Genomic DNA, 24,641 nt, shown 5'->3' on the forward strand with positions numbered 1-24,641 from the left:
TAAGAATATGATAAATTGTAAACAACTTCATACTGTACACTTTGACAAACACTTGCGATAAATGAAACCAGAATGGTTCTATTGCACTGTTGAATGAATCTAATTGGGTTACGTTCACGTACTTCAGAAAACCATTGGAACGATTGGAACGTAGTTATTATTATTGAGAGGGAAAAACCCGCGGGAGTGGATTTTCAAAAGCTCCTTTTCCCGTAGGCACAAAACCTCTATCTTTTAGGTATCAACATTTAACAAACAAAGCAAATGATACAATGACTAACACTAAACACTGCTTAAAATAAACACTTCTTAAACTCTATCTTACATAGGTAAAGTATTAACATTAACATAAAAAATTGGCTAACACTATCAGGTTTGGGAAAGGGTGCGCAAAAACAATTTTTTTAAAGAAGTGCGAGACAAATTGAAGTCAAAGACATTGTAACATTGATTGAACACTCTACACATGCTACTGACGGGTTCATTTTTGCCATAATTAGTACGAGACACTGGAAGACGGACAAAAGAGTAGGAACGAAGGTTTCGGAGGCGAATACCAATGTTGAGAAGACAGTAAATCGAATATCAATGTTGAGAAGACAGTAAATCAGGGCAGTCAATGCGAGACAATAACAGATCAGAGACAAAAGACGCTTTGGTCACATTGTGGCGCAAAGACAGTGTTTCAAGACCAATGAGGTTGCAACGATCTTCGTATCTGGGCAGATTGTAGGGATCGCTCCAAGGCAGGTGGCGCAGCGCAAAACGCACAAATTTACGCTCAATACTCTCGATGCGTTGAATGCTGTTCTTGTAGAAAGGAGCCCAAACAACGGCGGCGTATTCCAGTGTTGAACGAACGAGCGAGCTGTACAACGTTTTTAAGCACTGTACGTTAGTGAAATGCTTAGTAACCCTAAAAATAACTCCTAGATTACGCGAAGCCTTAGACGAGATAAAAGCAATGTGATCCTTAAATGTAAGCTTTGAATCCACAAGAACCACTAAATCTTTCACTGTAGTTTCTCTTTTTAATTTGTTTTGCAAGATAGTGTAGTCGAATGTTACGATGGAGCGTTTTCGTGCAAACGTAATCACAGAACACTTCGAGGCATTCAAAACCATCCTGTTAGTCATGCACCAATTAGTGAAAATGTCTGAGATTGTAAAAACAAAGCATCAGAGTAACTTTTAACTATATGGAATAACTTATAATCATCGGCATAAGACACCTTGAAGCACTTAATCAATGAATCCAGATCGTTTATGTATAGAAGGAAAATATAAGGACCGATATGGCTGCCTTGAGGTACGCCGGACGTTACGTCAAAGGATGAGGATAAATGATTCCCGATTTTAACAGACATTTTACGGCCTGACAAGTAAGATCGAAGCCATTGGTTGATTTTATTGAAGGCGGCCGACAGATCGGTGTATATTGCATCACCCTGCAATCGATCCTGTAGCGAGCGAGCGATAAATGAGGTGTAGGCTACTAAATTAGTGCAAGTAGATCGCCTGGGAATGAAACCGTGTTGAGTTTCTGAGATGTATCTAGAACAACAATGTGTCAAAAACTCGAGAACGATGAGCTCCAATAATTTCGATAGTGCACATAAAGATGCGATTCCTCGGTAATTGGGAACTTCGCTTTTGGATCCTTTTTTATAAACTGGAAAAACGTAAGATGATTTCCAGATGGTAGGAAACACTCCGGAACTTAACGATATATTGAAAACGACGGACAGAGGTAGGCAAAGCGACGACGAGCATTTTTTAATGATAGATGATGGGATTCCGTCAGGTCTAGGAGTGTTAGAACACTTGAGTTTTGTGCAAGCTTTTTGTACAATATCGGAAGATATCGTGAAATGAGGTCCAATACTAGTCCTACGGGGAATGTTGTCGGCTGCTGCGGAGACTTGTTGATTATTAAGAGTATCATTGGTAAAAACACTGCTGAATTGTTGGCGAAATAACTCACAGATGTCCGGCAATGAAGTCGCTTCTAAATCACCCAGCGACATAGAAGTGGGTAAACCTGACTCACGCCTCTGTTCATTAATGTAATTCCAAAACTTTTTTGGATTGTTACGAAGGTGGCTCTGAATACGATGAAGGTAGGAATTGAAGAGAGGCTTATTAAGTCTCTTGTAACAATGATTTAAAAAGATTCTGATTCTTTAGCATATCGGTTCGGTATTTCGAAAACTTTTTTAGAGCTGACCTTTTGGCCAATTTAAACTTTTTTAGTGTACGATTCGACCATGGAGGGTATTCACAGCCATGATTGAGTTTTTAGGAGCATAAATCAGTACGTTCGAAACAATTTCAGCCGCTGCGTTTGCATCAGATTGTGACAAGATTTCATTCCAATTAATACGAGACAAGAAAAGGTGCATTCCTGAAAATCTGTCTTGCGATAGGCATATGTCAGTTTCTCAGTGGTATCTTCGAATGTACAAGGTACACATTTTCGGAGAAAACAATGAAGAGCAGGGTGGTGTTGGCATAGTTTAACGAGAGGAGCTGGAGCACGACAAACGGCAAAGTGATCGGAGAGCTCCTGGCTTCCAAAGCAAAGATCCAAAATACAGTTGTTGTCATTAGTGACGTCACATAGTTGAACTAGCCCCGCGGTGCTGTAACCGTCGAGTAGCTGAGTGATACACGTGTTAGTTGATGAGTGTGATGAGTGTGGGTACAGAAATGATGTATTATTGCGAACCCAATTAATGCCGCTAAAGTTGAAGTAGTTGATTGTAATATATTTGCAGTGTCGACAGAAACAATAAACTTCATCAATTAAATTAAAATAAATTTAATTCAGTTTAAAATGCGGGCCCCCAAAACAGACCCGGGCCCCAGGGTAGTTGCCCCCCCCTGACCCCCCCTCTCGTCGGGCCTGGCCACGAATAGCCCGTCATTCGTTTTCTGTTACCCACAGGACCCTGCATTTAAAATAATAGAACGCGCGGTCACCTCACGCCGACGCTATTGTTCAGGGAATTCCGGCTTGCCATCGATTCGTCGAAGACCAATGGATGCCGTAGAAAGGAGAGCCCAACCGTTGCCAAGATCGCCACCCCTTCATCGGTTCCAGCGCAGCGGACGGCAAAGGTCGTAGGCGCTGTTGAAAGGAGAACAGGAGTTCGTCGAAAAAATCAGGTGGTGAAGCAGCAGTGAAAAGGTCAGATAGAATTAAGAAGTGGAAAGTGGAGGATATAGAAGAAATAGTTTATGAAAGTGAGAAAAATAAAAGTAGAGTTTGCATCGAAGAATCAGGAATTTTCTTGCTACCCGCGAAACTCCAGGATAAGCGTGCCGACTCTGAGGTCTTTGTTTAGGGGAGTCTCCATAGTGCTCACGGCTGGGGCTGGCCAGACACTTACAGTACTCCGTCGGTATAGACAAGATCCACCGTGGAGGACCAGTTGAGTAGTACGCGACGTAGCACCGGATTCGGGTCGTCGGGGAGTCAATGAACCGGACGCCAGGTTTCACCGGAATCGGCGGACCGACCTCGACACTCTACCGGCTAGATCCACCGCCGGGGATTAGAGCTAGTAGATAGCGTTCAATAGCCAGCAGTGGGTCGATGGGGCTCCAGTGAACCGTTGGTCCGTTGAGTAAGACCTACCGCCGTGGACTAGAACGAGTAGATTGGTACGAAGCAGGTAGTTAAATGGCTGACAGAAACGAACTTCGGTAACGGGAGCAATCTACCGCAGGAATTCACAGTAGGCTAGATTCACCGCCCTGGACTATCCGACATAGTGGCATAAATGAAAGCTAATTGGCTCACGAAACAGAGGCTACCGAGAGAAATCCTGCTGCCAGGGAACTATTAGTCGGAGTATGGTAATTCACCGCCGGATAATATCCGAGTAGATCTCGAAAAGCTGGGAGCTAAGTAGTTCATGGAAGCGGGTATCGGTGTTGGGACAAATTCCACCTTCGGGCAGAGAGCTGAATGACTCACGGAAACAAGAGTCAAATGGCTCATGGAATCAGCATCTAAACGGCTCACTGGGACGAGAGCTAAATGATGATGTAATATATGGAGACAAGAAGCAAGAAAAAAGTCGAGAGTAAAATGAAAGCTCAAAGGTCGAGCAATTTCATGAACCAAATGAGGCGAGGAGATAGAGTAGAAGAAAGAGGTGCACCGAAGGCAGAACGATGCCATATGGTATCAAGCGCGGGGAATGGGTTGAAGCAATTTGCCGTTACATATGTAGAATTATATTACAGAAATCGATACGTTAAAATAGTTCAATAGCAATAGATGCAAAAATATTGGAAAGCTTAAAATCTGCATTAACAAAAATATCGAAACTCTACGGAGAAAAGGCTGAAATATATTCAAACGCTCAAAACTCAACCATTTTTCGTTACATAGAAACCGTACGTGGAAATATAGCTGTTTTTTACGTTCTAAAACAAAAATATCGTCAAGCAACAAAATCGAAACATTTCTGTATTTGACCCGAGATACCGATGCGAGTAATACACTCACGCAAAACGTATAGCGAAATTCATAAGATTTATCTTATGATGAATAGAAAAGTATACTAAGTAAGTATAACAAAACTATGTTTTCATATGATCAATATGAAAAACATACGACTTTTATGATTATCTTAACATTTTATACGGTATAGCATACGCCAGTTGTTTGAATTTCATAGAGCATCTTATGATTCTCATAAACACAAGAGAAATGTATAATATTGTTTTATGATAAATCAAAGATGCCTTATGGAACATGAAATCATACACTCAGGCAAAAAATACAGCGAGTTTCATAGGAATATCGCATAATTTTTAGCCACAAGTAGCACGTATGTAAATCATAAGATTATCTTATGAAACAGCTTTTATTTGGTCAAATCGGTTTGCTATGATTTCATGTTCCATAAGGCATCTTTGAATTATTATAAAACAATATTATACATTTCTCTTATGTTTATGAGAATCATAAGATGCTCGTATGAAACTCGAATGACTGACATATGCAATAACTTATAAAATGTTAAGGTAATTATACAAGTCGTATGTTTTTCATATTAGTCTTATGAAAACATAGTTTTGTTACTTTTCTAGTCATCATAAGATGAATCTTATGAAATTCGCTATGCATTTTGCCTTAGTGTAGCAAACTGATTTGACAAAATAAATGCCGTTTCATAAGATAATCTTATGATTTCCACAAGTAGTGGCTAAAAATTATGCGATATTCCTATGAAATTCGCTGTATTTTTTGCTTGAGTGTACGAATGAGCGCCTCTAACTCCAGCAAACCACGCGTCGTGCTTGTTTACCAAGTTTCTTCCAGATTACGGCGAATTCCCAGACAATCGCGAGTCGATGTGGTGAGAAAGTACCCTTTTTACGAAGTAATTTATCACTGGCTGTAAAGTGAGTGTATATTTACCCACTCTGACTGTTTGTAGTCGCCACCTAACAACACAAGCACAAATATTGGATCTCCTTGTTTATTTGACCAACATTTGAATGTTCGCTGCAATAAAGGGCACAGTGATGCGAGTGCATTTCGCTGTTGGCGAATACTTGAAAAGACTTGAAACCAGCAACCAGTCATCAGCAGCCGTCAAGAGGAAATAAGTTTATTTATACCGAACCGCCTAAAGAAAACATCCGTATGAGAATTGTTTAATTAACTCCCCACTCATGTTCGACATAATTAATATGCCGTTATCTACGAGGGTTTGGCTGCATTTGCTGGTGTTTACATTCAGCAGAATCCAACGGTATTGATTTACGATCAAACGATTGATTCCCGTTTCCGTCCAATTTCCCATCTCATTCAACAGGCAAAGCGGTCCCCTTTGTGGAGCTAACAGTGGCGCATGCAAGCGTACTGACGATCCTGGCGATATCCTTCGAGCGGTATTACGCCATCTGTGAACCGCTGAAGGCGGGCTACGTGTGCACCAAAGCGCGGGCTCTTGTCATCTGTTTGGCTGCGTGGACCGTGGCGGCCATACTTACGAGGTAATTACGGGACCGGGTGCGGTAGTAAGTACCTAATGAATCGCTAGTTTGTTTGTTCCTTTTCATACTCTCACACAGTATAACCTTGCTACTAATCATGTTTTGATGTGCTGCTTTGAACATAACGTTGCTCGGCTGTAGGTGTGCATGTTTGTTTAACCGTTTAATCATTTCCATATGTGTAGTGCACCGTGATGGAGAGTTTTCCTGATTGTAATTTTACTCGTGTAATATCTATGCTCAATTATAAAGGACGCAAACATGGGCATCGAATGATTCGTGGATTTCTGTAGGTATGTCGCTAGCGAGAAACAAATCGTCTAGGTAGCAAAATGAACATCTTCTTCATCGGAACAGATTTCCCGACATGCCTGAATTGATTGATGTAAATTTATTGGACGCGCTGTTATCGCAAAAACTCAGTTTGTTCAAGGATTGGCTCAAGAGGAGAATAACAAATTGCCAAGGATCTTAACGAAGGACGAGAAAATACCATCGGAAATGATTGATTGCCTCCTAGCTATCGACTAGCATGTTTTGCACTGTCCACCATATATTTGCACAACCCATGAATGCGGTAGATCCATTTCACTCAATCAGGATGCCTGTTGATGAAATGATGATGTGCTCTCCTTTGCCGTTATCAAGCGTAATGAAGTGTATTCAACAGATTATAAGCTTTCGAAAGATTCATTCACGAATTCAAATAAGTTGTTGTTCTCATCACAAAGGCATAGAAAAGAGAAGTGGGTGATGGGCGAAGTGCAATCTTGCAGATCAATTGGCTTGGTAGAATTTTGATATTCAAAGGTTATGAAGATTAACATAATGCTGCACAAGGTCAGTAAAGATGTGTATATACTTGAACAAAGTTGCCAGAAGAAATTTTGTCTGCTATTCAAATTGAAAATATTCAATTCTTTCGTCTGTTCTGATATTTTGATCCATTAAGATACAAATGGATTGTTTAATGAATATGGAGCACATTAATTTAGTTTCAAATTTCCCATATTTTTTCAGATCTTGAGATGGAAGGTCCTGTGTGCTCTCAACAGAATATTCAAACTCATGAACCTTTTTAGTAAAGGTAAAAAATCGATCACAAATCTTCTCGCTTCTCTATACTAAACGGAACCTAGCGAACCTTTGACGCTTCCGGTTTCAAGCATACACATCTAATCAACGCTACATTTGTTGCTGAATCATCAACCGAAAAGCCTAATGTTTGTGATCGTTTAGCACCACGACCATCCGAGCGACCGTTCGTGTACCGCCAGAACATATTTCCCCTCGACTTTTTTTTATCACGCATCCGCTCGCTATGCAATGACCTCTCCCGGCTCTTTTTGCTCGTTACCATCAGTCAACCAGTCCTAATGATTACTATTGTCAAAAGGCGGCACTTTTCTTACATTCGGCTGCTTCTCCTCGATTACAGAAAATCACTGAAGCATCCGTTGAATAGAAATCTTCGGAAGAATGGTATTTTTTATCGCGTGCGTAGCGCAGAGGATGTAGCATTTTACTGTGCCCATCTCGGTGGAGTTTCACGACCAACCACCACCCATCCGGGCATAACTGGCTGGTGGGGTGGTAGCAGGGAGGTCGCTGCCAAGGAACAAATTTAGTCTTTGAGCGTTTTACGCCTTTCTCAACAAGCCATGGCATTAATGGGAACTCCATCGAAGCAGAATACAGACGATAGCACTTTTCGATGGCTCCTAGAAGGAAGACATGCTTTGGCCATTTCATTGTGCCTTCAGTCACAGTCAATGTCGCAGTGAGAAAGTTATATATTCAATTCGAACTGTCAGATTGTAGAAATTTGGTTGGGTGAAGCGTACTACTCGCAATGTGAAACGATGGCATATAATTTGAATTATTATTTCTACACTTCAGAATTAAAAGCCCCTGGGACTGGTGCATCGGAGTATAATGGATAACTTTAGTAGTCAAGAAGACTATCAAATACTTAATACTCAGTTTTATGAGTTTTGGCCCGTTGAGTTTAGTTTTATTTCACTCTTACTTTACTTCACATGTTTTGACAGATACGCGTATTTCGATTACGGCTTGTGATCTTCGTTAGTGTCAAGTCAAGAGTAAATAATATTGTGGATTTATACCTTAACCACAGTTGAGTAGGGATGGTGGTCTATTTTTATAAATACAGTGAAGATCCGATTTTATCAGCCCCGATTTTGCCTATCCCCAATTTTGTTAGCTTTTTTACTCGATTCGTCAGCCTCATATGAAAGCTGACGAAGCCTCATTGTCCCATCAAGGAGATTTACGTCAAGGCGGATTTCCAGCAGCTTCCGAGGCTACTGTTCTTCACTGTACAGCACAAGTTTGATGTTCCGGAGGAAGTAGGGAAGAAGAAACTTTCAAAGTTTGCCAATAAATGTTTTGGCAAGCGATCTGCTCTTGTTGCAAACGGAGTGCGCCGTTCATGCCTACCGGGACTGTAAACGGGGAGATCTACCTCAAGGAGTGTCTACAAAAGCATCTACTTCCTCTGTTGAAGTAAGGTGATGGGCCTACGATCTTCTTGCCGGATCTAGCTTCGTGCCACTATTCAAATGTTGTTTGAACAAGGTTGCTTTCGTACCAAAGGACATGAATCCCCCAACGCACCGGAACTAAGGCCCATCGAGAGATACTGGGCAATTATGAAGCAAGCACTATGGACGCATCCCAAGGAGATCAAATCTAAGGAAGACATGGGGTAAAGTGGGTTTTCGTACAGAAGAAGCTGCAGCCAGATATTATACAGAACCAGTTAAGCGTAACGCACAGATTTCCCATGCACATCGTCAAGTTTGTACCTGTGTACAATAATTTGTGCACGCATTCTACCTCAAACATGCTTCGTTGTGATGTACAAGTTCGTCTCAAACATCGAACCCAAGCGAACGATGTACAAACTCCAGTTCAAACAACCATGTACGTACGTACCGGGTGCATACACGAGAACGATTCGCACAAGGCAAAAAGAGTCAACGCTAGTGATGATGAGAGATAGAGAGAAGACTGGTGCCACGAACCTACGTGTACGCACACCGTGTACGTACATGGGGTTCGGTTGTGCAGGCTAACATATGCACGTGTTTAGGTACGAAATAACGTGTTCGACTTCGTACACAAAATGTGAGTTAATATCAGCACAGAACCATAGCGAACATTGTATACGATGTTCAGTTGGGAAGACTGGTAAGGTGCGAGCGTACGGTTATGGTATTAGTAAAATAAATATGCAAAAGCTTACTAATGGGTTATATTTAATTGTCTGAAAGTTTTAAAAGGATCGATCCACTAGGTTATTTTCTGCAGCGCTTTTTACGTTATGCAATTTGAAGTGGGTCACCCATTAGTTATTTGATATATCCTAGGATTTTTTATACGGGGGATATAAACTATGTAAAAAATCCATGAAATCGGTCTTAAAAACCTTTTCAATAAGAAAACCGTGCAATAACCGGCGTTACTTTGAATGCAAATAACTTGCACGATTTTAGGAAAACTGGTGATTTTTGATTTTGCATCTAATAATTTTAAGAAAAATGTTCTAAATTCTTTCCTTTCCTGTTTTGTACGGAATTCGCAATTGACACAGTTTCTGCATGTATTCTAAGTCTTTTTGAATGTAAAGAATTTAAAAGATTTTTGAAAAAGTGGAAAAACGGATCTTGAAGATTCCACACTTCATCAATACGGGTGTGTTTTGAACAGTATTAATGAGTAGAAATACCAAATGTCGATGTGTGAGGCCATTTTGAAAACCAAGGCAATCTTGGTTTTCAAAATGGCCTTACACATAGATGTTTGGTGTTTACTCGTCAACCCCGTTCCGATAATACCCCTATTTACTCTATGTAGGTAATCGCCCAACATTTACACGATTTGGCAGGGAAGAGGTGTTAGATGTAACTCTCTGCCGTGACGGTATGATTGGATAAACTGACTCGTACCCAACGAGTTCAAATCGTCATTAACGGATCGTAGGTACGTCATATTTGACTATTTAAACCTCTTCCTAAATATCGATTCATATCATAATCCCAAATCTATGAACCTCTACGAAGAGAGCTTGAATCTCTGAGTGACTTGGATGAGGTCGTGAATAAAACAACCCACTCAAAGTAGGCGCACCAAAGAGGCTCGTCTGCTTCGAGTTATGCGTGCTGCAAGAGGAACCCCTTGGTGATATGCTGATCTTGCTGGACCTAAAACGCTATGTACAAGAGTTTGGATTCGCAGATACAGAGACGGGTCGGAGGCATTTAAATCTGCTCACTAAATGCCCTTCGATTCTCTGAGCGAAGTTATTGGAAAAGCCAGAGCTATCACCGACTATACTTCCAAGTGCGTTCCAAGTAGTTTTGATTCTTGAGTATTTTTACAACAGGATACGTTCCTTTAAATTGGCGAGAAAAAATTGTTAAATTAATTCCACAGGTGGCCGCATCAGGCACAAAAGAAACCAATCAGTCTGATCTCTTTTCTGCTCAACTCAGTGGAACTTTTAATCGAGCACTGCGTTCGGGATGTTTTCTTGAGCGAGCATTTCAGCGGGGAAAGTCTACTACGACCCTATTACACAATGTTGTTTATGGCATAGGATATGCTTTTTTGCACAAACAATCAACTGATAAGTTGGAAATAATCAGTTTTTCCCTAAATAAAAGGTGATTTGACAACGTGCCTTTGGAATCCATTTTGAAAGTAACACGAGGTTATGGAGTACCTTTACATAACACGATCTGGATACACGCAATGCTTAACAACCGACATATGTGGTCATCGTTAAGACAAGTAGAGATAAGGCAACTGAGTGTCTGTGAATGTCTGCAAGGTGGTGTGCTGTCACCACTTTTATGGAATTCTGTCGCCGACGGCTTGTGAAACTTGGGGGGCTTGAGTTTCCGACATAAGGTTTCGCCGAAGATTGTCATATAATGATCACCGGTGTTTTCATTAGCACGCTTTTTGATTTGGTGCAGCCAGCCTTATGTGTTGTCGAGCAATGGTATCTTTCTGTTGAACTGTAATTTTATTCAAATAAAACATCTTTTGGTTTTTTAACACTACAAAGGATTACAGCCGGAACTCATCCGTTGCAGTTGTTTGACTCTGAAATTATTGTCGACAAGTCAAGTACGTTTGAGTAGCTCATCTTATCTGCTTACACCGAATTCAGAATCAAGAGAGCTTACATGGCCTTCGGCCAATGCAGACGATCTATCGCAAATTGCCGATGACTCACACCCATGTCTATTCAGTGGATCTACAGAGCAATTGTTAGACCAATACTGGTACAGGGGCGCATTGTGTGGTGGCAGAAGGGATAAGCCACAGCAATCAAAGTCTTCAGAGGATGATACTGATGGCTATAAATGATGCGTGCATGACATAACCTACAATGCGTTCATGACACAACCTAGCTCTAAAGGCACTCTTAAGCATTAATCCATTAATAATATATGTTTCTGAAACAAGAAGCACTTTCTTGTGCACGCCGTCTTAAGGTTACTTGGCTCTGGAACAGTTACCCAACAGATCATGCAACTAACCACACAAAACTGGGCCTTAGTAACCTTACACTTACATGTAGTTTTCCTTTTAAAACTTCCAAGTTGAGGATTCGTCCTCGCGTGGAATGGCTGTCTAGTCGATTGGAGCGAATGCTTGATGAATACGTAGCTAGTTACAGTGACGGGTTCTTTTTTGGAGAGTCTAGTGGCTACTGTCGTAAAATGAGGTTAGACCAATCATTTTTGCTTGGTAGATACTGCACCGTATTCTAAGCGGAAATTTACGCGATTCTTTGTGCCGTACTAACAGCACTTCAACAAAGAATTTACGGTAAAGAACTTGGTATTTCGAATGCAGATACCCGGTCGTTCCGATGTTATACTGGAAATAAAATGGCGAATAAATGGAGCAGGCGCTGCGACTGACCTCGTTGGTCAAGAACCAATTTTACCCCTGGCGGTAAGTTGAAAAAAGCACAAGCTTCGCTTGTAGATTGCATCCGAACATGCCAACTATTGGCTTAGTTTGCAAACTTGCCTGCAAACAAAAGCTTTTCTACCGAATGTGAGTATGAAAATGTAAATGAATTTGGTATTTATTGTTGTCAGCGCCCTGAGTTATCACATGGCTATGTTTGCGGGTGCTGAGTATTATTCGTGAGATCTTTGTGAATCCGGCTGCGGATCATTATACCATTTGATATGTAACTGCCCTGCAGTAATCCAATTGCTTGTTCGGATTTTTGGTTCTCCTTACATCCACATCCAAGTGCCGGGAGCTAAAACTCAAGGATATGTTATTGTTACTAACCCAGTATAGTAAAGAGCTCTACACTTTATCAGCTGCGTTTCTCGTTCCTTCGGAAGTGAAGAATGCAGGCTGTTCACCATATTGTGTTGTCTTTTTCCATTTTTCTACCGTTTTATTTTGCCCCCTTTCTCTTGCTATCAGGAAATTGATGACACGACATGACCCGAATAATATGGGAACAAAACAATATATTCTGATATCCGAGATTTTAGACAGAATTGTTCATAGGCAGTAGGATCATTGCATTAGCTATGAAATCATCTTATGAAGACTGTATTGGAAAAAAGCTATCCACATACATTAACGGTGCACGTACGTATTGCGAATCTTTTCTTAAATCCACATTGCGACTTTTCAGCCATGCGCTACCGGGCCGTGCGTTGAGTTACGCGCCAATCTAGTTTGCATCAGTGCGAGTGAGAAAACGTTTTGACGTTTGTTTTTGTTTCGATCGCACTCGTGTGTATCTCATATAGCAAGAACTCGACGAAATGCTAGATTATCTCGAGATAGACAATATTTAATGTGGCCATCACAAGATGATGTGCGATAGACTGTAATTGTAATTTGTAATGTTATTGAGCACGATAACCTGTTAGTACAGACTTTGAATCAGGTCAAGGAAGTCTGTCGTCTTTCGTTTGTTTAAATTTTTGTACGGTTTGAATTCTTCATTCCCAAAATGTCTCGCATTGAAAATGAGGTGAAAATTAAGGTTCTGGACACATTGTTAAGTGAAAACGGAGTAATTATACAGGATTTTGATGAAGTGCCAAGAAGGGGCAAAAAACCCGGATCTTCCAACTCGAAATTGGACTAGAAACTATAGAAAACGTTTTATCCAATTAGGATCAACAATTCAATGACAATGCAAGATGTGGCTAATAAAGTGGGAAAGAGCATCGAAATGATCCGAAATATCAAGAAACGGAGCAACCCGAAAATATAAAAACAAAAGATTACCAAATAAAGTGAAAAACCAACGTGTTGCAACATGGGACCGGAAATTATTTTAGTGCATTTTGCTGCGACCGGGTGCATTTGGACGCAAGTGGATGACGAGAGCTATGTGTTAGAGAACTGAAAAACCCTTCCAGTTACACAATATTTTACCGCTATTGTAGAGGAAGATGCAAGCGATGTCAATTGGTTCTATTAGAAAAATTTGAACGAAATCTGCTGGAATGGCAAGCAATTCCTTTCTGCAGTTTGAAACGTGCCCTTTTTCACAATACAGGAATACTAAATGTAGAAATCTTTCGATCAACGTGGCTTCTGTCTTTATATGTTATACTTTCCCACAAAGAGCTATTTGTTGATCGAGCGTCTTCGGTTCGTGAAATAGCGGACAGAAAAGACTCGATATAGGAATGAGAGCTGACCGGGTTATCGGTTCAGAAAGAGCCGAACTGTGGTATAGCTACGCTTGATATCAACACAAGCTTTGTCAAAATTAAATGAGCTGAAGAGCTATTCAGAAGAATCTGTTCACTTCAATGAACTGAACGGTTCGAAGCGCTCACTAAAAAGAGCTGATTTTCACATCTCGACTGTTGATTCTCATATTATAAAAAACGCAAATTACTTTTCAAATCGTTAGGAGTAATATTTTCTTCACAATTCTTGTGGAATAGCAATAATACGTTGGGTAATATTATATCCAGTTTTTATTCAAAACGATTTCGATTTTATGACATTTAAGATTGAATCTGGAGCTGGGTACTTCTAGTACTATTTTAACAATGCAGGAGTAGACCATTCCGTACTAGAATAGTATTGTTCCAGTACCAGGAGAAACTGGAAGCACTCCTGAGAAAACATGAAGAAAATCGTTCCAGTATTATCTTCTTCTCTTTTTTCTTTTTCTGGCAGTAAATCGGAGTAAAAAGGTGCAAGTACTGGAACAAACCTAATTATTTCGAGGACTTAGACCTCACATTCTATCACGATCCAATTCATTATCATTAATAAATAGATATTGGTAATTCAATTCATTTCCCGCATCAAAATCATGATAATGCGCATTGTTATGCTACAGTTACTAGTACTGTCCTCCACTCTTCAATTGAGGGTATAAGTAATGATTTTTTATTGCAAGTAAGAAGGTTTTCATTCATTTTTATTACCATCGCTATCGGTTTCTAATACGACTGACAATCTACATGGCACAGATTCCCACTGACTATCATCTGGTTATAGGAAAGCAATCATCCCACTCAAGTTCGATTGCGAAAAACCGGCACGCTTACTGTCAATATGGTGTAATAAAATTTCCGGTTTCCATTTCCCCCTATTCCGGATATCACGTATGCCCTTGTTCCTGTCAGGCGTCGACCACAACGGCGGCTGGCGAGTGAGTATGTGTGTGCCCTTGCGGCCTGTTATCGATACAGGTCACAATCAGAAACAATTTCTCCCAGCAAGAAATATAATTTATGGCCCAGTTAGGCGTTTGGATTACGGCAGGACGACAACGAGGGAAAAAAGTAAGACTCGATGACGACCTGCCGTACGCTGCAGCTGCTTGGCAGGGAAGGTCGTATTAGTTTTTTTCTTTTCCGATTTCGGGAAATGCCCCTCAGGACATTGAACCCGCTGGTGACTCTTCTTCTCTTTTGGGATCCGTGATGTGTGAGCTGGTTGATAGCGTCCGATGGGCGTCGATTACGTTTTTTTGCCAACGTTGACCGCTGACGGAACGGAATGCTGTAATTTATGGCCGATAATATTTAGCAAGCAGCTGTCCTGTTGAGATTGTGGGACGTGACGATGGTTTATTAGGCCTCTCGACTAATTGACGGCTTGAAGCTATGCGATCATTTTCAGGGGACTTTTGTTCCGCAGACCGAACAACGAATCGAAATGGTCATATAAGCCCAACTTTATTATGAACGACAAACATCAATATACATATTATATCTTATACCATACTTCTCTAGGTTCTCTGTTGTGTGACCGTAGGTAATAAAGAACTAGCATTCGTTGCAAAGCCACAAATAGCTCTGAGTCCGAATACGTACTAGTTAATCAAGGTTCACTATATTTATTTGTGCATCCCCGAACCCAAGGTGACCCAAATCCTCAGCTCATTTCATTTATGTTCTTTGTGCACCGAAAGTCGAACAAACCTACCACTCGGGAGTCAATTACGTTAAAAATAGAACAAATATTTGATCAGCGCTGCTAAATTTATATTTACCAGCAAATCTTGCCAACATGTTTCGAAGCAGCCAAGTCCCCCGTGGCTTTCGACCTACTGCTGAATAGATAATTGATTCATAATAAAAGTAAACGATGCTCATCCTCGTGGCCAGTTGACTCTTTTCGTGATAGCTAGCTGGAATGGATTAGAGTGCTGGTCTCTATTCAAATTTTCCATGCTCATGCTTTAATTGGAAAGTGATATTCAGAGTCAGTAAAATTGTTATTTCTGCTGTCGCTCCACTATGTTGAACAGCGGTTGGCACACGAAATAGATTAAGGTTAAGTTCCATGACGAGATGTAGTCCCAAGGTCCCAAAATATTACTTTGCATGCTGCGTGACAGAAAACATCAAGCCATCGCGCCAAACCAAAGGCGGACAACTTTTCACATCGCCCTAAAAGCGAAAAGAATTTCCACCCACTTCATTGTGATACGGCAGCCTGGCAGTAAGGATAAATATACGTCAGCCAGCGCCCCGCAGAATTTTATTTATGACCAGCCAATCAATTTAGATATAGCGAAGCGCGGCAAAGTAGAACGTATAAATATCCCGCAGTAAGAGTGACGTGTTATAGCACTTTTTTTTTGTTCCCGTTATCATCATTTCGGAGTTTCGGTGAACTGTGGAAAGTCTTGGATGAATTCTACCGTCAGAATCAATCATCGTTGTAATTCTTATTTATACTGTTATATCCAGTATATAGATAATTACTTGTGCAGTTCAAGTATGTTCCTAAACTCGGTTCTGAGATCGAAGCAAGAGTGAAGACGAAAAGAAAAGAAATCTTAAAATGTTCATTCAGCCTCTGAGAAAGATCAAATACCAGTTTCCAGTTTTGTATCGAAATAAAACTTACTGTTCTATGTTGTGATCCGATAATGTAATTAAAACGTCAGAAAATATTCAAGCAATTTTAAGAGAATCATAAGAACAGCTGAACTAATAGCCCAATCATAGGACAAATTTCAAATCTTATCATTTATAATATAACATGCATGAAACCGTTAGCACGAGGGTCTTTGTTATGTAAGCAACCTGAGCGGCTACCTCTATCAGAACCGAGCAAATGTGCACGCGATAGAGACACACTTCCGGTAGAAACATCGACCAGCATGTGGAATCACATCGGAAGCACCGTGACACCTTCAATACCCGCTCGTAACAATATAGACATTAATATGTACGACCATATTCACACGTTCGCTCGCACCGATCAGCATCCAGTGGATATCTCGCTCGGTTCAATCTACTGTGAAATTGGGACTGATGGCTTTAGGATATTTTTTGTTTGTTTGCCTAATCGGCTATCCAATTCGCATGATATGAGAACGTGATGGGAAGTAAACCACGTTTTAAGCTTGAGGGTATTGAATTGGGCAAATGATGGTGATGTGTCAAGTCGAACATGTCTCCGGGTCTCAAATGTTTCATTTCGGTACTCGTATAGTGGCGACAGTAAGGAAAAGTTTTATAAAAAAAATGAAATATTAGATAAATACAACATACAAATCACCAATGAAATTTCTAATTAGGTTTAATTAACTTCCTTGCTGTTGAATCTGATGCTTATGAAGTGGGATCAGTATGAGTACCGATGCCAGTTTTCAAACATTTTATGTTCTATTTATATCTTTAATTGTACATAGTTCCTCCGATCAAACCACAGTGTCTACATTTTCCCTTGAAAGAACATTATTTGTACGATTCGTACGATATTTGAGCTAGTAGCTCCCACAAAAAGCATTGTTACGAACCGAATCAGATTACCCGCAGAGACTGACTCTCCTCGCTCGAATACCAACTGCCGTAGCTTTAATGTATTGATTCACATCTAATTTTTCATAAATAATAATTCTCCAGTTCCTTTTTACTAGCTTTCCGATGAGAAAGTGGTCCAGCACTCAGCAAAAGGATGTCCTTATCATCATGGCATCCATTGAGCTCGACAGTGGCTACCACAAAACCACATCTGGTGCTGACCGCCCTGCCAGAGCGTAGATATCTAGAGAAAGAAAAAGAAGCTGGTCCTTCCTATAGTATCACGCAAAAGGACAAACGGTTTGTGGACTTTGTGCAATCAGAGTAAGCAAACATGTCTCTTGCTGATCGCCCTTGCCGTATTGCTTATCAATTGATGATGATGCAGGGCGCCAGGGATACATGCAGACATTCGACTAAAAAAAATACTTTCATAAAGAGGATAAATCTTTTAGTAGCAATTGGATGTCCCTTTTACCACTGTTTGATATACGGTATTATGGCACAGGATGCAATTCGAGGACTTTTGGAAATACCATGTGTCTTTAAGCCTTTTTTCAACTTTATATTTCATATTACTAGTAACGAGATGGTTTAATCGTATTCAACCTGTTTGTTCCCGTTTGGATCGTATTCAACCTGTTTGTTCCCGTTTAGGTAGAAGTCGATGAAGAACTTTTTCGATGAGGAACTTTTTCAACAATGTGTTTTTATGATCAAATTTACTACAAAACTACCTTTCCGTTAGTACGGCCAGGGAAATATTGTGCAGTTTAAAAGCAAAACCAGAATTCGTTACATTTCGTGCAAACTTGTGTAGATATGATATCTTCTTTTATTTGTCCAGCGCTGACATTTTTCTGAATTCTAGGACTGGGGATATGCAAACCAGCTATTGTAGTGAGCTTATCCAAACCGTTCAGTTAATTGAAATGAACCGATTATTCTAAATAGCTATTCAGCTCATTTAATTTTTACAAAGCTTGTGTTGATTTTAAGCTGAACTATGCCATGCATCGGTTTATTTTCTTCTCGCTCTTTCTGAACCGACTCGATTCGCTCTCTTTCCTACATCGAGTCATTTCTGTCCGCTCTTTCACGAACCGAAAATCCGAAGACGCTCGATAAAGACATAGTTCTTTATGGGATAATTTAAAAGCGCTTTGATTAACCGTAGAACGTTGCACTGGGGTACAAATATACCACACGCCTTCTTTGAAGCCGTGGGAAGACGAGAATTCGGCATTTACTGACCTGAGACGCTAACCATAATTCAATTTACAGTTTCTAGTACGAGTAGGAAAAGTTGGTATACTCCGTTTGGTTATAGCAGGTGCCAAAGTTGGCATGGGATACATTTGTACCCCAGTGTACGGCTGCTGTTAGCGTTTCGTCAGGTTTCGTGCTTCCATTGGAAATGTGACTCGTGACAATACCGGTTTAAATACTAGTTGTTTTACTACGTAAGTAACAATTAGTGCTATATAATCGTTTTTACTCATTAATTCAAATTATTTAACTAAATTTTGAAGTAGAAAAAAAATCATTATAATTTTTGGCGATTTTTATTGATTTATTGTGTATTGCATGTTTTAATAATTTTTCAAAACAATAACTCGCAAATATAATTTGCGCACAGTAACTGCCATAACAGTAACGTTGCGTGTTATCAATGAATTACTGGTCAGAAATTTTTTTATTTCAATTTCCACCCCATTTCGTGGTATGTTCCCAAAACGTGCTTTTTAAACTTTCACTCTTCCAAATAATTGCACTTTTTCAAAAATATCGAAATTCCATTTTTTTATCAAAACCAATTTATGTATCATTGATTCAATAAATTCCGTACTTTCACTCGCACAGCTGTTTTCGCAATTAAAAAACGAAGAAAATGATGTATTTCTTTTGTTTGCATTTTACCTGCAAAAATTACGATCAAACGCGTGGGGTACATTTATACCCCAGTGCAACGTTCTAGGGTAGAAAACGTAAGTGCAACGTTTTAGGGTTAATGCCGTTCTTTTCAAACCGGGATGGGAGTTAGAAGAATGGTAGATAGAACGAATCGATGAAAAGGAATGATAGAGAAAGCCTGGAAGGGCTCGAAGCATTTCCGAAGCTCCTGCTTTAGATGTTTGTGTGCGATAAGTGCAAAAAGAGCTCGAGAGCGGGTTACTCGTGTCTTGCTCGGAGCAAATTAGCGAAAGCACCTAGCTCTGGCAGCTCGCCTTGGATATTTGTACCTTACTGGGTGAACAAAAAAGCAAAAAATACAATGTGAAGAGGAAAAGTAACAGGTTTGTTCCAGTACACGGAAGTTGCTCCGGAGCAAGCAAGAGTAAAAGATACTTGCTCCTTTTGCTCCGGTTTGCTGCTATTAAAAAAAAATTGAGAAGAAGAGAATACAGGAATGATTTTCTTCCTGTTTGCTCCAGAGCACTTTCAGTTTCCCCTGGTACTGGAACAAACCTCTTGTTGCTTTGTTATTCGTATTGGTAGTTGCGTACAGTGTTTGTTTCATATTTATTGTGGGTGGTTCTTTTAAAAAGATCTGTGGCTCATCGATTCTCTAGAACAGTTGGTCGGTGTTAAGTCAGACCGAACTAAGTCGCAAAATATCAAAAAATGATATGATGATAGCACTAGATAAAGAATTTCTTCAGCTACATTCGACTTTTGTCAGATTTGACATATGTAACCAAAAATAAGAATTATGGCAACAATAAATTTCCAATTATAGCGTAAAGGATGCTGCGATTCAAACTTTAAACTCGTTTTTCTCGAATCAATATATTGTCACATATTTCGGTCTGACTTAATATCTACTAGTTCAGAAGCGAATTTCTAAATTATATAAATGAAAGAACGAAAAAATGAATCTAATGAATGAAATGAACTAAATAAATAACATTAATAAAATAAATTAAAATGAATAAAACAGACGGAAAGAATACTGAATGAAATAAATCATTCAAATTAAATCAATCATATATTTAAAGTTCAAATATTTAAAATGAATGAAATATACAAAACAAATACATTTCACGAAATGAATAATATGAGCTTAATGAATGAAATAATAAAAAATAGATAAAGTAATTGAATTCAATGAATTAGAACGAATTTGTCAAAACTGTCGATTCAAAATGTCCTGAAATATCTGTGACAATCTCATTATTTGAAGGTTGGTTTGCCAGTATCTGAAGAGGTGACTAATTAAAAGGGCCCCTCTACTCTCGAAGCTTGAAATTGAGTTGTTTTAGATTGTGAATTTTATGTTTTAAACCTTTAAAGTTTTTAAAGACCAGAAAAATACATTGGTGACCTTGAAATGTCTTTCAGTAAACAAAGCATTTGTTTTTCCGTGACAGATTTTTTTGCAAATTATAAAATTTGTGCAATGGTTTGTCAATTTTCTTAATTTTTATTTATTTTTTGACATATTAGAGATTATAGAAACGAAACAAAATAAAATTTTGCAAATCGGACCAGAAACAGGTCAGATCCACTTATCTCTTTCCGACGAAAACCGGCAAATCTTGGGTATCACACTGGACCATCGTGTAACTTTTGAATCGCACTTTGGGACAGTTAAACGAGACTGTGAAAGCAGGAAGCACCTTATTCGAACCATACTCGGCATCCGAACTGGAACAGAACTACTCTGAACATCGGTAGCGTGTTCATCGGAAGTAAAATCTTCTACTAACCACAACTTGGACGGACTGCCGAGCACTCCAACCGAATCAGCCTGTGCCGACACAGCTGGCATCTTCCCACTTCATTACTCGCACTCTGGGATAACTCGAAAGGATTTCTGGTAACATTTGTGTCCGTTATGAAAACGGCTTAAAATATATTCCTAGAATACACTGGCACAGACCTCCCAGAAATAGCTAACCTCTAAATGATCCAGAACCAACCTTTATACACTAGAAACCCGAACACCAACACCAACCTGTCCATGTCGTTACGAGCAAGCCCTCTCTTCGAGGCCGCTCATGTCATATTGCTAGACCTGATGAACCAACGGTTCCCGAACCATGTCCGGATCTACACTTACGCTTCCAAGCTGCAAGAAAGAGTCGAAGTGGTGGTCTGCAGAATAGGAGCTGGTCTCGCCTACCGCCTCCCCACAGGCTGCTACATCTCCCCGACAGAAGCTGCTATCATCACTCTCGCGATTGCAAAGAGACCAGAGGGAATATCGACCATCATTCTGTCTGACTCTCTGTCGGTAATTTCCACCCCGGAAGCGGGAACATTACGCCACTCTTACATACAGGCTATAGAGGACACATGCAATCCGATGACCACAATATGGTGCGTACCTAGTCACTGCTGGATCAGCGAAAATGAGGAAGCGAACTTATTGGCAGCTCGTGGGAAACAAGCCTGAAGATTGTTGACCAAATTAGTCCCATCGACGGATATCATCTCCCACTCCAAATTAAAAACCATTGCTCACTTCATTAACCACTGGAGGAAGTCAGCCAACTCCAAAAAATCAAGGTGAGACCGGAACGATGGACTGATCGGGGTAATAGGTTCGAAAAGAGAGCCCTCTCCCGCCTACGTGCTGAATACCAAACCAGGCTCACCGTGGAACTACTTCTGGTCGATTGTCCAAAGTTTTAATACCTCTGAAACCTCCACCAATTACCGTCTTCAATCCGAGACATTCTGGTTAACGACGTGGAGACAATTATCTCATTCTTGATAGATGCAGCGCTTCTCAACAAGCTATAGAAACTTCCACGGACCCTTTGCATCACCTCCTCCGGTGTACTCTAAAACCCAAAGCACTTCAGCGACTCACAAAGCATAAACTTTTATGAACTTCTCGAAGGAATGACCAATTGATTAAAATACTTAATAAACAAATCACTACCGCAATCAAAACAAAGCGTCTGTGTCGAGCACACATCAGGAAAGAATCAACAGTGCGGCCAAACTTGCGTTGCGTTGCGTAGTGACGATGATTTTGGCGGATTGCACAGTGACTTCATCATGTTTGACTGCTGATTATCTAATAAGAGTTGCTTAGGAAATGGTAAGTAGGAATTCATACCAATCCGACCCATATTAAAACCTGAACAACACCTGTAAAGCATATTTGATAAGGTAGTTGTTTAGTTAGTCTTCGAGTACACGATCACTCAAAAAAGATCTTGTTTAGTTTTTGGTTATTTTTAAACTCTGGGCAGCCGGCCACCGTGAGTATCCTATGTTCCCTAAACAAAAGCAATTTGAACTCCACACGGCCGACCTTGGGTGTATTGCCTAGAAAAGCTAATCTTATCTGCGTAATGGGCCGGATCACTATTCATTGCAACAGTATTTTGACAGAATTCGCTACTTCTTCTCTACTATATATTTATTGCGTTGAAAACTACCGAGTGATAACCCAGGCAAAGAGTTATGATAGTGCGAGATGTTATAAATCAAGGAAAGTATTTATTATTTTCCATATCGGATTGTTTGTGGAATACAAGTATATGAGCGATAATAACGAACACTGAAGGGAAATATAAAGGATTGTTAACCAGATGCACGGGCTTGCTAGCAATAACGGAGCTTGAAATTAGGTTCATAAAAACAGACCCGTCGAACTTTCAATACGTATTGACCCGTGATCATCGATACTAGTCAGATTAAAGTCTTATTGGGGCTAATTTCCGATCTACTATTCATTTTTACGGCAATGTTTTCTCCACTAGATCTGTTCGCACCCTCTCATTCTGCTACTATTGGCAGAAGGCTGATAGCACCCAATCGTCGCCGGACTAAGGACCAAATGTCATCAATAGACTTAGACTCGCGTGGAGGCGTGAGATAGGAAACTTGTGAGAATTTTGTTATCCCACCGTTCGACGACCTGAATCAACAGTGCGGCCAAACTAAGCATAAACTTGAAAATATATTATAATTCAACGTTAGGTACATAAGTAATAAATTATTACAAATTGTTCAACTTGGTTGGTGATTGCAGTGACATTATTTTTATCTGCCAAAAAATTCGGATTGTGACAATGCAATGTTTGATATCAGCAGTTGTCAGCATTCGTTGTATTTCTTGCTGTTGTTTGGGAAAGCAATATCGTAGTATCAAAAGTTTCGCTACAAGCGAAGTCTTTATTCGCATATATTGGAAAATTTATTTGTTTGCATTTGTAAGCACACACAGAAAAAGTATTGATTTGTACTCACTTATGCCAATAATTTCGTGGTGATTGTTGAATTCGTGTTATATAGAGATTTACGAAATAGATACTTTATTGTGTAAAAGAATATTGATGATCTAGCTCTAATTAGATATTCGAAATTTAATGCGAACCTTTGCCTAATAGAGTGAAAAACTGCTCTTTTCCGAATACTGAAAAGTGTGCCGGCTTCTGCGAAATGTTGGAACTCATCGCACGTCCAAGTAGGAAAACTAATCGTCGAGTAAATAATTACCAAATATATCTACATCTCACATTCAGCTTAAGTTTGAAGTATTATTACTTTGAAAGTGTAAACAGATAACCTCTTGAACGTGCAGGAAATACCAACGCTCAAGAAGATGTTTGTGTTTTTCTTAGCGCCAAACAGTAACCGCCAATTGCACACTTCGACTCAAATTGCGTCGTTGGGAAATGAATGTCTGGCCATTTATCTCCATTCTCATTCTGGAAACTTTTCTCAACTCTATGAACCTATGAACCGTATTCCAACTGGCAGCTCAGGACAAACATTATTTACATTTCATTGCCCCAATGCACACACAGTCTGTCTGATTTTCCCACTGTGTTTTGTTGCTTGTTTTCGGGAAATGTAGGTTTATTTTTCTTTCCTGGAAGGAAAGCTAAGGAGTCGAAAAAAAACTTCAAGTGTTTTCCTAAATAATGGAAAAAATTGGGATACTTCTTATAATAAGTTGTTATTTTAATTGAACCAAATTATTCTGGAATGTAAAACTTGAAGGTCCTGACTAAACCACTCAAATTTATTAATCATTGAGTCAAATATTCTTTGGAATTTTAGGGAAAGTAAGACTGTATTGCATCGACCACGGAGTTTCTCAAATCTACATAGGAGATTTGTTCTATTCGGTTCTTTGCACAAGTAAAGTTTTGAACATACCGTGGCTCGACCTCACTTCTAAGTGACCTAAGACGAATAACTTAGGAGTAAAATTGACAAGAAATTGAATATCAACGATGGCAAGCTATGAAATTATTATTCGTCGCGATTTAATAGATTGTTTCTTCAACTGTCATTTTGCAGGTTTTTTACGATTTATTGCTTGAGGCAGCTGATGGTTTTAGCGAC

At 39.8% G+C, this 24,641-nt stretch overlaps 1 protein-coding gene across 2 annotated transcripts in view; it reads left to right on the forward strand.

Annotated features, from left to right (window-relative positions):
* The window catches only part of LOC131677449 (growth hormone secretagogue receptor type 1), a 93,820-nt gene that overhangs the window by 32,028 nt on the left and 37,151 nt on the right, over nucleotides 1–24,641 (forward strand). For both annotated transcript variants that reach the window (XM_058957283.1, XM_058957284.1), the window contains exon 3: nucleotides 5,838–6,018. In XM_058957283.1, the coding sequence (XP_058813266.1) occupies nucleotides 5,838–6,018 (181 nt within the window). The remainder of the gene's footprint in view (nucleotides 1–5,837; nucleotides 6,019–24,641) is intronic.

Source organism: Topomyia yanbarensis, chromosome 1 (genome assembly GCF_030247195.1).
Source record: "Topomyia yanbarensis strain Yona2022 chromosome 1, ASM3024719v1, whole genome shotgun sequence".
NCBI classification, from domain to species: domain Eukaryota; kingdom Metazoa; phylum Arthropoda; class Insecta; order Diptera; family Culicidae; genus Topomyia; species Topomyia yanbarensis.